Source organism: Talpa occidentalis, unplaced genomic scaffold (assembly GCF_014898055.3).
Source record: "Talpa occidentalis isolate TD23 unplaced genomic scaffold, MPIMG_talOcc4v2.1, whole genome shotgun sequence".
NCBI lineage: Eukaryota > Metazoa > Chordata > Mammalia > Eulipotyphla > Talpidae > Talpa > Talpa occidentalis.
In genome coordinates, this window is record NW_026555331.1 from 123,000,610 (window position 1) to 123,019,166 (window position 18,557).

Consider the following 18,557-nt stretch of genomic DNA (forward strand, 5'->3'; position numbering starts at 1 on the left):
AATAGATGGACAAGTCCTGTGTCTTCCCCAGGAAGACTGGAATCAATTAAGTAACCACCTCTCTCAAATCATTTGTCTGGACCTCTCAGGGTATGATTTCCATCATCTTCCCAATTTGGCAGATCTGTCGGATGCTGAGCATAAGAGATTTCTGAATCTGATTGTTATGCTATTTAGTAAAACCAACACAGAATAGACAAGCAAATAACCATCAGTAGTATTGACAGCAGCATGAGCTTTGACCATGGGCTGTTGTTTTTTTACCCTGGAACACATTTTATCTTGGTAAGATCCATGCTATGAAGGTTAGTCAGGCAGTTTGGGCCCTCAACATCCTCAGTAATTATCTTGAATTTTTGAAATGCAGCTTCATCAGTCTGCAGGTCAGCAAGGCTCACCTGTTGAGGCCTGGAGGCCATCCAATGTGACTTTCATTCCTTAGGTTCTCGTAGCTAGTGTTTTTCCAGTATTTCTTACATCGAACATTGCTGGTAATTTCGCATCATACCCATGTTTCTTAGGAAATGGATCAACCACTGTGTTCTCGATTCATGTCTGGTCACCTTTCATGACATAAAATACTTGCTTATTTTTATTTTTTTTTTTAAAGGATTTTTTTTTTAAGATTTATTTATTTATGCATACAAGAGCTGGGGCACAGGCCAGAGATGGGGGCGGGGTGGGGTGAGAGGATTCACCAGAGACAGAGTGAGGAACAGAACAGACAGACTGACTGAAATACACTGCTGAGGGGAGCAACGGGCGAGACAGGAGAGGTCTGCTTCGCCATGTGGGTTTCTTCCTGGCCGGCCTGGGGATTGAACTCGTGCTGCAGAGGCTGTAGATTGCTTCATAGTGCGGTGCTTAACCCCTTAAGTCACCAGGGAGGTCCGCTTGCTTATTTTTGTTGATGACATGGTGTGGCTCAGAGAACCAAAAAGTTGAAGACCATTCTTAAAAGTCATGTTGGAGCACTGGACATGCAGCAGAGGGGGCAAGCGCATCTGAAGCATTTTCAGCAGAGAATGAAACAGATTTGTCTAAGGTCACCTTGGTGGCACTGTAGAAGGTAGAGTTAAAGGGCAGAGAGTAACAGAGCAAGAACAAGGGGGTGGAGCTTGTTGAGGAAGCCACAGCATGATCCCAGCTGGGAAAAGGAGAAGAGGAAAGTTTCACAGTATATTCAGGATCGAGAATGTGGGTATCTGGTGACTGAATGACTCTAGATGAATTTCATAGTCTCGCTAGGATGACTGTGAAGATGGCACCTTTTCCTAAAAGGGGTACCCTTCAAGAGGAGGGGGGAATTACTCACTAGCAACAGGAGTGATCTTGGCTTTGTGTCTGCTATCTCATTTGAATTTCCTGAAGTCATTGTTTTGCTTGAAACTATTGGCACCTTGTAGACCTCGAACATTTTTCGTTCTGAAAAACTGTATATTCATACGTTGAGCATAGCATTTATAATTATTAATCTCTTTGAAGATGTTCTTTTCATGAATATTTTAATGCTCAACTCAGTAGGCCATTTTTCTTCTGAAATATTTCTAATTTGAGGCAAACTCAAGTAATTTTCCTGCGCTATGCGATAGGCTCTTTCATTAAGGGAGAGTAAATTGTTATTTTTTAAGTGAGTCAGAACCCTTTTACTGAGTTCAGTCACAAATTTACATTTTGTAGGAGAATAAGATGTGGATTTCCTACCAATAGTTGTCAGTCACCATGATAAGGCTCTGCATATTAAATATTTCCTAAGTTCTTCTCACTCTGTGCATAATTATGGGGAAATGACATTTTGATTGACTAGAGCAGATACCTGTCATAGAGAGGTTCTAAAAGAAATAATTTTTCTCTATTTTATCAGGAATTACTTTTTTATATATCCATGTATGAATTATTGAGCTTTATAATGTGTTTAAAATGCAACCAATTCCAAGATAATGAAAAAATTTAGTATAGCGACATCTTTGTTTCCTTTTGATATTTATAGCCGGAGCCAATCAATAAAATGAATATCCCCCTTGCATCTGCACTAAGAATTTAAAATATAACTAGTAAGCAAAACAAAATATTAGTAAGCTCTTTAATCAACTTTCAGAATTTTGATAGGTGACCATATGTTGTTGCCTGGGTCGATGAACACATTTGGGCAGAATTGTCCCTGTGGGCCAATTAGCATCACATCAAGAAAGCACCTTTTCACTGTTTCACTGCCTCCTGCCACACCAGCTTCCTCCCAAGCCTGGCTGTTGCTCCTCAGATAGGGGCTAGCGCGCCACAGGGGCCTCCAGGGGGTGGAAAATTCTTTCCATATAAGCATCACCATCTTTCTTCCAAAGGCTTTTCTTAGCCCCCTTGAAGATGCCATACTATCTCTGCTTAAATGGAGAGTTTTATTTTTTAATTAATCAAAAAGTTAAAATCAACCTACATATGCAAAAAGTTCTAGTAGTCAGTGAAAGGAACCTGCCTTCCCACCGTGCCCCACAATCTCACAGCCTGGTTTCTCAGAGTTAGGTTCTGTGTATACAAGTGTCTTGTTTTTTACAACATTTGTGTTGTAAAACAGACTACAAAGTCTGTTGCCCTGTTCTTTTTTTTTTAACTTGAGTGTATCGGTGTTTATTCTTTTTAAAAATTATCTTTATCGGTATTAACTTTTTAAATGACGTTTAATTGGTAACATATGTGTGTTCTAAAGCTCAACCATGGAACACATTAATGTTTTTATGTGTTAAAATTCCATATATAACAAGGGAGGGGGGAGTTCCTGGATGCCAAATAATATTGAAAAAGAAGAACAAAGTTAGAAGACTCACATTTGCCAATTTCAAAACTTTCACTCCAAAGCTGTGGTAATCAAAACAATGTGTTGCTGGCTTGGAGCTAGACATATAAGACAGCAGGATAGATTGAGAAGCTAGAGCTAAACTTTTTCATCTATGCCACTTGATTTTGACAGGGGTGCTGCCAAAATTCAATGAGGAAAGAATAGTTTCTCTAACAAATGGTGGGACAACTGGGTAATCACCTATAAAAAAGCAAGGTTGGATTCTTTCTTTATACCATTTATACCATTTATTCAAAGTGGATTGAAGACCTACAAGTAACAAAATTTTTAGGAGAAAATGCAAGGTAAGTTTCGTGACTTTGCATTTAATAGTGGATGCTTAGGTACATGCTAAAAAATTAGAAGCAAGAGAAAAAATGAATTGGACTTCATAAAAATTTTGTGCCTTGAAGGACATTATACCAAAAAAAAAAAAAAAAACCTGAAAAGACCTACATAATGGGAAAATATTTGCAAATCATATGTATGATGTCTAGTAGCCAGAATATAAAGAATTCTTATCATTCAACAACAACAACAACAAAAAAAACCAATTTAACAATGAACAAAGAACTTGAACAGATGCTTTTCCAGCGAAGATGTAAAAATGACCAGCGAGCACATGAAAGATTCTCAATGTGATTAATCATTAGGGAAATGCAAATCAAGACAATAGTGAAATACCACTTCACCCCTGCTCGGCTGGGTTTAATTCTAAAAAAGGGAAAAATAGCAAGTGCTGGTGAGGATGGAGAGAAATTAGAAACCACGTACATTACTGGTGGGAAAGTGTAAATAGTTCAGGCACAGTGGAAAAGAGATTTATCAGTTCCAGCAAGTTAAACATAGAGTTACCATATGGCCCAACATTCCATTCCTAGGTATCCACTCAAAAGAGTTATAAACAGGTATTCAAACAGATACTGGTACATGCATGTTCATAGCCACACTATTCACCGTTCCCTGAAAAGGTGGAAACAACTCACATGTGCATGCACCGATGAATTGAATAAACAAATTTGGGGTCTATACTTACAAGGGGCTATTACTGTTCACTCATGAGAATGAATGAAGTATGTTCTGCTCTGCAATGGGATGATCCTTGAAAAATATTATGCACGAGTGAAAGCTGCATAGCTTTCCAATGTATGGATATGCCATAGTTACCCAGAGCTCTGTAAATAAACAGGAGTTTGTTCCAACCTCACTGTTAATGATGCTGCTATGAAATAGACCTGTGTACCTGTCAGCTCACACACATCTATAGGAAAACTTCCTAGAAAAGCAACAGTTAGTTGAAGGGTGTACATAACTGAAATTTTCTTAAATATAGGCAGAACACTGTCTCTAGAGTTTTTCCATTTCTACTCCCTGTAAGCAGTCCCACATCTCCAACACAACCTGTCACTGTGACATTTGAATCTTTTTGAATCTGACAGGTGAAAATTGGTATCTCATTTCAATTGTAATTTGTTTGCACTTCTCTTTATTTGGTGAGGAGCTGAACATCATTTTGCATTTCTAAGAGCACCTCCCCCCTTCATTCTGGAAGCTCTAAAGATCTGTTCTATACCTTTGGTGCTCTAAACCCACACTGTCGTTGTGGAGTTTTTGGTTGTCGGCTGTGCTTGCACTCGACTGCCCATATAGTCTGAAAATTCATGTGCATTGGGTCTAGAAAACTCATTCAGTATTTGATTATTTTCTCCCCTTTGCTTTCTCGATTATCACTTTTTTTGGGTTGTCTGTCTTTCCAGCTTTCTTTGAGGCTTCTAATATTCCTATCCCTTTAGTTGCTTTATACAAAATTTTGTAATGGTGGGTAAATTTGTTGAAACCTTTAGGATATACAGCAACAAGAATGAACCCGAATGGAAACTGTGGACTTGAGTGACAAGGATGTGTCAACGCAAGTTCATCAGTGGATGTTGACAGTAGGGGTGAGGCTGTGGGGTGGATGGTGGGTTGGGGATATGTGAGAATACTGTACTTTTTACTCAATTTCACTGTGAACCTAAAACTGCTTTAAAAATTATTTGAACCTGACTTAAGAGTTCTGGAAAATCAGGGTTACTTTGAGATAGAGCAGAGAAGGAACCACTTGTTACATGGGTGAGCCCCCCAAAGTCCCCGCAAGTGAAGGTGCTAGTTCTACTGGGCACCAACTCCATATTGAGTAAATATGCCAATAGCTATTTTAGTTATATTTTGTTTAATTTCTCCTAAGACTCTGACTCTGCTCTCTTGTTCGGAGCAATACCTGACTGCTGGGGTGGTCAGGGTGGAGGCACTTGGGAGGAAGGTATTGCCTGATCCTGTAGGACTTTGGATCAATCTGCCTCTTTCCAGCTGCATCTCATTCCCTGCCTGATCCAGGCATTTCCCAGTCAGGAGCCTGGTGGTGGCTCCTCCACACTGCAGGCCCATCTGCCCGCCTCATGCACTCTCTCGCCTCCCCCATTTGACTTACCTTTGCTCTGGAAATCCCATGCCCATTAAGTGCCCCTTGCCAGACACCACACTGTCATTGATGTGTTCCTCTTCTCCTCTGTGAAATGAGTCTCAAAAAGAAGAGAATCACATGTCGTGATTTTGTTTCTTCATTTTCTTTCTTCAACTTGTATTTTCCATTTACATCTTTTCCTCCTTCTTATCTTGAGCCCTTTAGTTTATTTCTAATAATAACCGATTTTGACCTGAAGAGTAAGCGTTGTACCTTTTTATATCCATGGGCAGTAACCTGACCAGGTATTCAGATGTAGTAAATAACAAATGACCCTTTTACACCTTGACTTTTCTGGTGCTCTACACTGTGCTTTGTCTCCATTTGCATTTGCTCCATCCAGTCAAATGTCTTTGAATGGCTTCTGTATTTGTTCTGAGGAAAGGTTTCTTTCACCTACAGGTTTATACTCATTAGCTGAAGTTTAAAATTCTTAAAGGGCCTCCCCTGGTGGCACAGCAGTTGAGCACTGGGCTACGAAGCTACCCGCAGCCTCTGCAGCACTGGTTTGATCCCCGGCCTCCTGGGGGAGGGTCCCACATGGCGTGCAGACCTCTCCTGCTGCCCGCTGCTCCCCCCAGCAGTGTGTTTCAGTCCTTCTGCCTGCTCTGCTCCCCGCTCTGGCTCTGGTGAATTCTCTCACCCTCCCGCGCTTCTGACTGTACCCAGTGCTTGTATAAATAAATAAATAAATCTTAAAATAAATAAATAAATTTTTTAAAAAAAGATTTTATTTATTTATTTATTTATACAAGCACTGGGTACAGTCAGAATCGCGGGAAGGTGAGAGAATTCACCAGAGCCAGAGCAGGGAGCAGAACAGACAGACTGACGAAGTACACTGCTGAGGGGAGCAGTGGGCGTGGCAGGAGAGGTCTACGCGCCATGTGGGATCCTTGCCGGTGGCCAGGGATCAAACCGGTGCTGCAGAGGCTGCGGGCAGCTTCGCAGCCCAGTGCTCAACCGCTGTGCTACTGGGGAGGCCCAATAAATAAAATTCTTAAAGCCTCGCCAACCACACTGTAGCAAATAAAAACCCTACATAGTTTTTAAGTGATTGTTGAGTAATAGCTTTGATGTTTCTGTTTCAATTTGAGTAAATATGTCCTGGGAAGTAAATAGTTGCTTCCTGAAGAGAACCTTAGTGATAGAAAATGTTTGCCACAATCATTTTTGCTTTTGTTTTTGTTGTTTTTCTACTTTGTTCTGTTTTGGTCTTGGTGCTAAACCAAAAAGGATTGCAGCCAGGATTTGAATCCACAGTTATTTGGGTAATTGCTACATAAATCTAGGATGACTGATATTGGGAAGTTTTAAAAAACAGATCTTTAAAAGATGTTTGCAATAGTTCTTCACAAATCTGGTTGTTTTAGTTGCTAAGATTATATTTCATAAGGTATATGGTGACTTGGTGGTTAATTTTTCATTTTAAAGTGATTGCAAATATTCTGAAATAGACTAATTTAATTACTTTTATTCAGGTACTGAATGTGAGAGTAAATATATAATCATCTCATTGGCACGTGGTATAGAAGACTGCTGTGTTTTGTTTTTTTGACAAGACTTAATGGCAATGATATTTGCATTTAGTTGATCTTGTTCACGGAATTATAAGGTAACGGTGCTTACTTGAGTAAAATGTGTTCTAGATAGACATAAAGATTATATCTTTTCTTTTGAAAAATAGGAGCAGATGTCTCAAGTATTAGATGCCATGTTTGAAAAACTGGTCAAAGAAGGGGAACACGTGATTGATCAAGGTGATGATGGTGACAACTTTTACGTGATTGATAGGTAAGCTTTGCACAACTTCTGTGTCAAATCTCAGTGTTATAACTATTGACAAAGTACTGTGATAGTTGTTATTGCTGTTACTCTTTCAGACTACATAGTAGGCACTGTACGAACGTTTTATTTCTTCAACTTGTATTTTCCACTTATATCTTTTCCTACTGCTATGAATCGTGCAGTGGACCTACACTAGATCATGAAAAGAGGCATAGTTTATAGAAAAATCGATGATTTTTGGTTAATTTCTGAATCTCAACCATTTACTGTGGGCATCCTCATTTGTTAATTTCCTTTTGAGAGGTAGGTAGTATGTGACAAATACTTACTACAGTGAGACTAGAACCTAATCCAGCACCTGGGATGTTGAATCACAGTGTATCTCAACCTGTTGTTGTGGTTTTTAAAGGGCTCTTTTTAATTATAAAGTCAAACATGGTTGTGGTGTAAAAATGTATATATTTCAGAGGGTTATAAAGTTAAAAAAAAGTCTCTTCTTACTGTTTCAATATCCTTAAAGTGAATAGTTTGAGTTCCTTCCAGAAACTGTTCATTCTTGGTCCTCCCTCATGGTTCAGCGGGTTGAACACCATGCTGTGAAGCTGTCCGCAGCCTCTGCAGCACGTGTTCAATTCCCGGCTGGCCAGGGAGAAACCCACATATCAGGCAGACCTCTCCTAACTCGCCCGCTGCTCCCCTCAGCAGTGTCTTCAGTCCATCTGCCTGTTCTGCTCCCCGCTCTGCCTCTGGTGAATTCTCTCACCCTCCCGTGCCTCTGACTGTACCCCAGTTCTTGTATAAATAAATAAATCTTAAAAAAAAATTGTACATTCTTCTATTTGTCTTTTTTAAACTCTCTAGAGAAATCATTTTATTTAAACAGGAATGCATGCATTTATATTGGAACTCTAACTTCAGAAAACTTAAGTTGTGCTTTACTTCATCAAAGAATAGTGTGATTAGAGTTCACAAATGTAATATGGGAGCTGTCAGAACAGCCTTTATTTCTTGTGTTTGTGAGGCAGTGGTGAAATGTTTACGAGTTACTTGGTGTCTTCAGCCCATTCAGATGAAGGCAGATCATCTCCCAGCCTGATTTATTGGATTATAGTTCCTTCTTGGGTAGAGCTGTGTTTAACTCAGAGGCCTTGCTGAAAGTCACACACCATCTGTCTCCTCAGGCCCCATTTCTTGATCTTGCTCTGTGGGTGGCATCTTTCAAACATCAGTAGCATGAGCTCTGCGGGTCCAGTGTTTTCTCTGGTGCCCTCATTCCCTCAGACCTAGCACCCTGGTGATCGGGAAGCTGTTGCCCACAGGGCCAGGGCAGACACTATGATTTTAGAATAGAAAAGAACCATTTGTCCCATTGTGAGTTCAAATCATGATTTTGGTCTATTTAACAACTTTTGTCAGTAAAGTGCCTCAGAAACTCACTCAGCTGTTTAATTGTATTTAAGTGTAGGGGTGTATGAGAAATCTGAATATAATACAGGAATAACCTTTTAGTAGGTATTTTGATGATAAAATCTGCCTTGTGTATGTATGTAGTACATTCCCATTTGGGTTAGATTCTAGGCACCCATTTGAGGATGAAAGAAAGCGCTCGGGAAAGCAGCTCGGGAGTTGGTGACAGTGACCCAGGTGTAGTGCAGTGGGGCCTGTCTCGGGACACCACCTCTGCTCCCCATTGCTCCACACTGCCAGAGGCCACCACCTGCCCATTTATTGGGAGGAAATCCATAGGAAAGACGAGCACAGTATTTTAGCAGATTTTAGACTGACGTGATTTTAATAGGACTGTTCGCTCATTTTACTTCTCAGCAGCACGTTTGTTCTGTATTTTATCCTATCCAAAGTAGAAAATGGTTTTAGTGCAAGGGCGTATATAGAAGAATTTATTCTTGAAACAAATTCTAGAGTGCATCCTTGAAATAGCTGTTTTTTCCATGACATATATTAAAAACCAGTTGTTCTTGTTCATTAAAACCGTCATCTACGTTTTTGCTTTTATTGTATCTTTACCATTCACGATCCTTTTCTAATCTTTTTTTTTTTAATAGAGGCATGCTTTATTTGTTTATTTGTTTGTTTTGTTTATACATGCACTGGGCACAGTCAGAAGCCCGGGAGGGTGAGAGAATTCACCAGAGCCAGAGCGGGGAGCAGAGCAGGCAGAAGGACCGAAGTACACTGCTGAGGGGAGCAGCGGGCGGCAGGAGAGGTCTGCGCGCCATGTGGGACCCTCCTCCGGTGGCGGGGGAACAGCCGGGGATCAAACCGGCGCCGCAGACGCTGCGGGCAGCCTCTCGCAACCCAGCGCTCAACCGCTGCGCCACCGGGGAGGCCCTCCTTTTCTAATCTTAAAATCACTCCCATCTTTTTCTAATCTTAAAATCACTCCCACCTTTGTCTTTGTTAGGTTTAGCCAGTAGGATAAAGCCAAAAAATTTCTGCTGTCTGGCCTCACAGGTGCTTCAGCGAGCCTTCAGACCATGCTCTCTGTTAAAATACACTATCACAAGGACAGTCCTTCACAAGAAGAATGTAGTTTATATAAATATAGGGCCTGGATAGCAGATAATGTTGTGTCAAGCAAACTGAGCTTTATTTGCCTAGTAAGAGAGCTCCAGTTAAAAGATCAGCTCAGAAAAACGACTGAAAGACCAGGACCAGGTAGTCTGAATTTCTGGCACTTTTTAACTTTAAAATGGGGGTAGGAGGCAAATCTAAGTAAAGGACCAGATGATGTAAAGGGGAGAGAGTAAATATTTTGGGATTTGCGGGCCTGTGATCTGTCACAACCACTCATGCTGCCTGTGTGCTGGTGAGACGATTTACAGCACCAGGTGGCCAGTCTGAACATCATGGTTGCCAGCCCCTCCTTTACATTATCAAGGACCCTCGTGGGTGCTGTAATGTAATGACTCACCTAATTCTTAACAATAAAACCCTCCCATGAGAGGGTGAATGTCCCCAGCGTCCCTCCATTCCCTCCGCCCAGAGGTGACTGTTGGTTGCACATATGCTGTCAGTGCACGCGCTGTCTCAAGCAGTCTTAGTCATATTGTTGTCGTTTCTTTATCTGAAATTTTTCTTGTTTAGTCCCATTTTCCCCAGCAGGCACAAGCATGGTCCTTTGCCTAGTCTGGTTGATGGTCTCTATGTCCTGGAACAGATAGTGACTGGCACCTTACTCATCTTCAGAGGGAAAGGGAGGCTGGAAATGAGATTTTATTGCAATCTCACCCCTGAAATAATATTTATTGTAATGGGAATCTACTTGAAATTATTTTTTTAACCTCTAATTTACTTATGTCCAACAGAGGAACCTTTGATATTTACGTCAAATGTGAAGGTGTCGGAAGATGTGTGGGTAATTACGATAATCGGGGGAGTTTCGGCGAACTGGCCTTAATGTACAACACACCCAGAGCAGCTACAATCACAGCTACCTCTCCTGGCGCCCTGTGGGGCTTGGTGAGTGGCGGATTCATTTGACCTGGATGTTATTACTTGTTAAAATCATTATGACAAGAGTCAAGTAGGTAGATACGGTATTTTAGTCCTAATAGGTGGATTTGGAAACATTGATCATCTGGGAATTTATTAAGCCACTACTTGGATGCTGAACCGCTGGGGACTAGGACTGTTGTGTTAAATCTCGTGTTCTTTTCACAAGTGGAGTAGAGTCAGAAGCTTCACCAGCTGGCTCTAGGAAAGACTCAAATCTAAAATGCTCCTCTTATGTTGCTCTTAAAAGACAAGTATCCACACAAAGCCTTTCAGCCTTGTTTTCTCAGGTAGTTCCTTGAGGTATTACAATGTGATAAGTGGGTGATTCTTAAAGTGGTCCCCCAACCAGTTGCATTTGTATCACCTGGGAACTTGCTAGAAATGTCCATTCTGGGGCCCACCTACTGGCTGGGGCCCTCCGAGTCAGAAACTCTGGAGGTAGGCCCCAGTCATCTGTGTTGGCCCAAGCCCACCAGGTGATTCCAATGCCCCAAGAGTTTGGGAAACCACTATTTTTAAATGACTCTCAGGTGGTATATAAGTTGATTTGTAACAACTTAGCATTGAAAAGCAGCTGCGTACAGAAAAAAGTACCTCTGGGCCTATGCCTCCCACCTGGGATGCACATCAGGATTACTTGGGGTGTTTAAAAACAATCTTCTTATAAGCCCTATCACAGGGGCATTGAATTCAGCTCTCTGGGGGTAGAACCCAGGCTGTTCATATGTCTTAATGGTGACATTAGAAGTCAATTACAAATCTTGCAGATGGGATCGGGTTGCAGGCACGCGTGGAGCTGGTTCTGGAAGCTGGAAACTGGTGCTTCTCGGACTTGAAGGTGCTCATAGACCACCTGGGAATCCTACTTAACATGCAGATTGGAATTCGAGAGTCTGGGAAGAGGCCTGCGACTCTGTTTCTCAGAAGCTCCTGGGAGACTCCATACTGCCTGTGCTCAGGACTCACTCTAAACAGCACTGACTTGGGGGAATGTTTCCAGTACTTGTGTTTTCTTTTAAGTATCTTGAAAATGGCACACCCTCCAGTCATAATGTGCATTGATCAGGGGGTTTGTTTCAAATTCTTCTGAGGAAGGAGGCCAGGTTGAAGTCTGTCTGCACTCTCCTTTCCCCAGGACCGTAGCTTACAGAAGTGACCCATCGATCTCAACTCAGCATTTGACTCTGAAGTGGATTCAGCTGATAAAAATAGCTCTTGATAAGAGAAACAAGGCATATTGTACATTTTATTAGGACTAGGCAGCTACTGTTTACTTATAAAAAATGTGAGGGGTCACATTTGAAGTTGTAGAGGAAAAATAAGATTTGTTTCAGGCAGAAGAAAACACACCGTGTAATGTGTTTTAAGGACTAAAAGGTGTGAACACCCAAGGCCAAACAAGTAAAAACTCCAAACCAGAGCAGACTTGGTTCCTGGGACATGCTGGCCAATCACAGAGAAGCAGGATAAGCTAGAGCCTACCCACACCTCTTTCATGAAGTGAGGCATTGTTTTAAAGTATGATCACACCAAACCTAACTTTGTATTGAATATTTTTGAATTCAAGAAATTTGAAAAGAATTACCCAGATCAAGAAAATCTGAATTCATATAAACAGTTAAGATCAGAAATGAATTCATAGAAAAAAAATAAGCTACGAAGGAAAAAACACAAACGTTAAGTTTCATATTAAAATAAATTTTAGTTTTTGAAATGCAAACAAAGAAAACAAAGTAGGAACATCCTGATGGGGCTGCCAGGGTCAGGTGGTCACTGGCAGGAAGTCACCTCCCTCCTGAAATCTTCTTGGTACAAGACCACGTATTTTTCAGGTTTGCCCCTTTGAATACTGCTGGTTTCCAGCCCTAATGGATCCTTAATGTAGGCGTGAATGTTCGGCCTTTCTTCATGGAGGTGCTACCACTTAAGCTTCCAAGAAGGACTGAGCAATTCTGGAGATGTTTATTTACTACACATGTCACCAGACTTTATAAAGTGGACAGGTTGTGATGGTCATCTTGGGTGATATGTGCCTAAATACAGTAACTTTTTAAAAAAGAATCAAAACAATGAACATAAATAATTAAAACTTCGAACCTGCTTCCTCAGCACAGGTTGCCCCACTGACCCTTTTCAGGGAAAGTCAAGTACATAAGAAATTTTTCTCTTAAACCAACAGATTCGAACACTGTCATGCAAACGCAGGTGTAAAGATAAGCAGATTCCAAGAGGAAAGTCCTTTATAGAGCTCTCATGATACTATGTCACTGCCAGCCTTGGGGATTAACTGATCCACAGGCCCACGCCAATGATTGAGAGAGGCCGTAACTGAGATGGCTGAATGAAAACATTTGAAATGGGACTTTCTAGACTTCAGATGTCTCACTGGTTGTGAGAAGAGGGAGACTGCTAATAGAAAATTCTTGCTGAGAATTATGTGGCTAATTTCTAAATCACTCAGCTGTTTCTAGACTTCTCTGCTTTGCAATAAACTCTATAGAAATGATGTTGCAGCTGGTTCCCAAACCTGATTATTTATCAGAATCATATGTTTATGATGACAGATTATTGAGCCCAACATGCTGAGATTTTGAGTCATTAGAGGGCCTGGGGGTCTCGGAAATTTTTTTTTTAAAACATTCCAGCTGATTCTGATGCAGAATGAGGCTTAGAAATTATTTCAATATTTTTACTGATTATAAAATTTTCTCTCCTGGAAAAAATTATTATGCATACAAGTCCAAATTACAGTCATTGTAAAATTGTAATAAACTAAATTGAAGAACAGGACGCTCATTTCCTAGAAACTTATATCCACATTGGCAGTTTTCTTCCTTGCATCAGTTCATTTAAATTCAGCTTTAATATGTTGGCACAAAGAACATTTCCCAATTAATTTGATTTGATATTAAAAGGGTATAATTATTTATTCATGTGGGCCAAGCTAACATAATTCTGAGGACTTTTAGTTAAGAACAGTTTCATAAGTTATAAGAAAACCATCTTTTAAGCTGTGATCTTATAAAATTTCCCTAGCACCTTAATTGAGTTCTGCATCTTTGGGTTAAGCAGTAAACAAGTAGGAATGTTATAAAAGGATGAGCTTGGTGAACTCTGGAGTGAGACTCCACTTGGTAAAATTGCAGCTTCTTTGTGCCTTCACATTAAAAACTAATAAAACTGACGTAGTGTAGGATGTGGCAAAAAACCTAAATAGTTTTTCAGAATCTTTTACATTATAATTGCCTTGTTATGAAAAAGTATTTCTAAGTCTTTCCTGTATTTTTCACTGTAACCCATATTAAGAAACAAAGCAACATTATGCCATTTGATATTTATATACATAAAACAGTATATCTCTTTGTGTGTCTGTATAACCGAAAGAGTTAACTACACCAGGGCTTCACTGCAAGGGACACACTCTGAGTTTTTTAAAATTCTACTTGACTTTTTATAAAAATGCTGACCTTGTTTGATTTGGTAACAGTCTGGGGTTGGTGGCCACAGTAAGAGAACTTACAGAAACACACTGCGCAGGGGTGGTTGCCAGGGACTCTGGGGTGGAGGAAATATGGGTCAGAGGGTACAGACTTCCAGCTCTAAGGTGAATAAGTTCTTAGGCTCTCATGTACAGCATGCTGATTAAAATGAATAATATTGTTTTATATCCTTGAAGGTTGCTAGGAGAGTAGGTCTTAAATGTTCTCACCACAAAAAAGAAAATGGTAATTATGAGGTAGTAGAGGCGGTAACTAAGCCTACTCTGGTAATAATTTTGTAATGTATAAGTATCAAATCTACTGCTGTACACTTTAAATTTACATAATATTTGAAGTCAATTATTGCAAAGGTGGAAGGAAAAACTCCATCATTTTTAACGGTGCTGTAGCACCACCTTGTGGTAATATCCCAATTATATGTTGATATGGTTGCTCTTTGAATAGAAGTAAACCGGTGCTTTCTTAAAAAAGAAAAGAAAACGAAAGAGAAGAGAAGAGAAGAGAAGAGAAGAGAAGAGAAGAGAAGAGAAGAGAAGAGAAGAGAAGAGAAGAGAAGAGAAGAGAAGAGAAGAGAAGAGAAGAGAAGAGAAGAGAAGAGAAGAGAAGAGAAGAGAAGAGAAGAGAAGAGAAGAGAAGAGATCTTGCTCTATATTTCATACTTAAATTAAAAATCTGAATTGATTTGCATTAAAGGTATAATAATTGTCATCCTTTATTTCAAAATTTTGATTATCGTTTGTTCCTTATGAAAAATAAAGTAAAACTATCTCTTAGGACATTTTTCCTCACAAAGTCTAATTTTTAACTTTCTCTGTATTTGATATTCTGCCTTTAGGACAGGGTAACCTTCAGGAGAATAATTGTAAAAAATAATGCCAAAAAGAGAAAAATGTATGAAAGCTTTATTGAGTCACTGCCATTCCTTAAATCTTTGGAAGTAAGTATATGTTTATGCTTTTATTTTGCTTTAAAAGCTTTCATTTTGCTAACAATATTTAATTCTATAGAAAAATTTCTTTGAATAAAAACCTACCCCTGTTTTCATGTGAAAAAATTAATGGTGCTTGTACAACCCAGTATTTCTTTTACTACCTAAAACTGCATTAGTTTTGTGGTTTACAAGTAACAGACTCCTACCAGCATCTACAGAAGATTTATATGTGGTCTTTATCTAAAAGGCAACTTAAAATATCATACAAACGTAAGCAATAGCTTCTAGTTAAGCCTTCATTGGGAGAAGTTGCCCGATACAGACTATTCCACTGGTCTCCTCGGTCATTTTTGCTCTATTCCTTTACAGTCTCTTCTACTTTCCTCTTGGAATTAACATTCCAGGATCTTCTTTTTTTTTTTTTTAATGCTGCATTTATTCACTTGGTGAACTTGTCACATCCCCTGGCTTTAAATACTGTCTGCATGCTCGTGCCTCTGATAGTTGACATTGCTAGGCAAAGTCCCTTCCTTAAGTTCTGGGCTGTTATTCAACTGAACACTTAACATTTTCTCCCAGGTATCTGACATCTCAAACCTAACATGGGCCAAATCTTTTCCTTGTCCCTGTCTCAGTGAATGACTGCACTAACCTTCCAGCATCTTGGCCAAAACCTGGGGGTTAGGGCTGACTCATCTACTGAAATAACTCCTTGTTGGATTGTTGTTTTATGCCTGGTAGAAATTCTGGACACAATACAGAATGCACATCAAGCAGTTGATCTTCTCTAGCAGAATATCTCCTTCAATAAAAATAGATTAGGGGTTGGGAATCCAGTGCCTTCAGAACCAGGCAAGTAACATAATGAAGAAAAGCAAGCTGGGAAGAGGCTTTCGTGATATGGAGAACACATGCTGTATTTCAAGAAACAGCTGCTGATCCACGTAGTTTATTGTGAAAACAGGCACTGAGTGTTGCTGAGTCTCTTGGTTTCCAAGGGAAGTTGGAAAATTGATTTTTTTTTTATGAGAAATTTATTTTCCGGTGCTGGCAACCAAGCACACACACACCAAGCACACACACATACAAACTCTCACACTGGGTTTATGTGGCCTGCAGGCTATCAGGTTTTAACTTTGAAATAGATAAGATTATACAATTAGTCTACTTAATGCAACATTGGCTTCTTTTTCTATAGGTTTCTGAACGCCTGAAAGTGGTAGACGTGATAGGCACTAAAGTATACAACGATGGAGAACAAATCATTGCTCAGGTACAATACTTCCTAGTAATTCAACTTACAATTATAGCCCAAAAGGTTCTCACACATTATAAATCTTGATAAACTTTTCATGTGTGTCTACATTTAGTATGAATAAAGACACAGGCCTTAAATGAAGAGACAGGGTTAAATGAATATGTCTTCTACCAAATGACCTGTTAAAAGTGGTTTAATTTTTAACCATTAAACTATCTAGACATTTTTATTTATATAATTAACCACTAATGAATATATATTAAATCATTAAATGGACTTCTGCATAATTTTATATTTGTTCATGACATGAAATTCACAGGTATAGAATGATTAAGATGTTGTTTATGAGAGGAATAAACAGGAGACTGTCCCGTGAGATTAATGAGGCTGCAGAGGCACCCTGGAAGATATACAGAGCTTTGCTTATTTGTTCATGATAAAATCTTCCTGAGGTTGCTCCCTGAAAAAATTAATTAAAAAGGGAACACCCAGCTGGAAACAGTAATATATTACATACCTTTATGAGAATAGAGCTAGCAAGATGTAGGATTTCTGAAGATATTTGAAATTTACAGATAAAGCATATAGATGATAGCACCTTATTTCCTAGTTAGATTTTGAAGTCTCAAATGATTTAAATAGATTTTTAATAGATCCTGTAATTTTGCATTACAGTATTATACTGTATTGTGCTCTTTATCTAAAATATTATCTCTCCTTTTGATATATGTGAAACAGACTAAGGAAAGAGTAATTGTTTAAGAAGGCAAATAAGTGAGTAAATTAACCCCCACCACTCACACACACAGAGATTATAATAATCAGAGATAGGGTATGGGAAGACATAGAGTCAAATTGGAAAACCAGGCTAAGGTTCCACTATATGAAGTTGATAAACAATCAAGTATAGAGCACACTTTTTAAATGATTTCCTTAGTTTTTTATTTGGAAATCATTATAGGTTTGAAGGAAGTTGCAAAAATAGTACAAAGCAACCATGTGCTCTTCACCCAGTTACTGCCAGTGCACATTGCATCACAGTAGGGCTGGAAAGGGCTCAGCATACCCCGCAGACCCTCCCCTGGTTCCCCCTGTCATATGCATGTAGAATGTGTTTTAAAAAGGAAATCTCACAACAATCGATAGACCTGTTATATTTAAAACATTCAAATTGAATGTGAAGTGTGTGAAAACCTGTTAAAAAGCTAAAGGAATATTGACACACATGAACTAGCCTTTGGGTTTAAGATTATTGTTCACTATTCTGCCTTTTAAGCATTTATAAATATACATGTCTGTGCCATAGTATACAAATTTCATTATCTTTGAGATGAAATCTGAGCCCATCTTTCTTGAATTGTACTAGAGTGGTTTTGAAATACCTGAGGGCCTCCCCTGGTGGTGCAGCGGTTGAGCGCTGGGTTGCGAGGCTGCCCACAGCCTCTGCAGCACCAGTTCGATCCCCAGCCACCGGCAAGGGTCCCACAAAAAAAAAAAAAAAAAGAAATACCTGAGTTTCTCCAGCAGCACTGTGAGAGGCTCCAAGAAGGCAGTGCCTGTTACCTTTTCTCGAATACTATTTAATTCAGGAGGCATCCTTGGAGACCAAGGCAGAGAGTGTTTAAAAACAAAAACAAGAAAAAACAGGTATAGAGTTAGAAATGGCCACCCTTATTTTAGAAGTCTGGTCGATGCCTGAAGGTGACTGTCAGTAAGTTGGAGTCTCGGGCACTGCAGTAAAGGCATTGGGGCCACATCTGCTTCCTGTTAAGTCTGGGTGTGGGTGAGTTATCTCGGGTCACCATGTGGAGGCCGGTCTCATGAGCAACGGGGGCATGCAGCACCTATGAGCACTTCTTGAGGAGCACATATAGGCCAACACCCACCTGCCACAGCAGATGCTGGGCATTGGGGCTCCTTGTTTAACTGGGGTTGCTGTTTTCCAAGCTAAAATTGGGGTGAAACTCTTACACTGTATTATTTGCCATATTTCCGTGTTTAGTTTTAGCAAAAATACTATATTATTTCAGATAATTGGTACAAATAAAATTGTTACCCTGTAATTGTCAATCACCACCTGTCATTTTAGAGAGCCAGGTGGTCTGTTCCTGGAGATCTCACTGGATCTTGGGGTTGGACTGACTGGCAGACAGCAGGACTGACTGATAGACAGTAGGGCTGTGGTCACTAGACTTGTATTTTTACCCTGTGTTTTTGTTTTGTTCTGATAG

At 39.8% G+C, this 18,557-nt stretch overlaps 1 protein-coding gene across 1 annotated transcript in view; it reads left to right on the plus strand.

The window, feature by feature from the left end:
- The window catches only part of PRKAR2B (protein kinase cAMP-dependent type II regulatory subunit beta), a 68,604-nt gene that overhangs the window by 45,630 nt on the left and 4,417 nt on the right, over window positions 1-18,557 (plus strand). Inside the window, exons 5-8 of the mRNA XM_037511545.2 lie at window positions 7,021-7,127; window positions 10,448-10,601; window positions 14,973-15,074; window positions 16,267-16,341. Of these exons, the coding sequence (XP_037367442.1) occupies window positions 7,021-7,127; window positions 10,448-10,601; window positions 14,973-15,074; window positions 16,267-16,341 (438 nt within the window). The remainder of the gene's footprint in view (window positions 1-7,020; window positions 7,128-10,447; window positions 10,602-14,972; window positions 15,075-16,266; window positions 16,342-18,557) is intronic.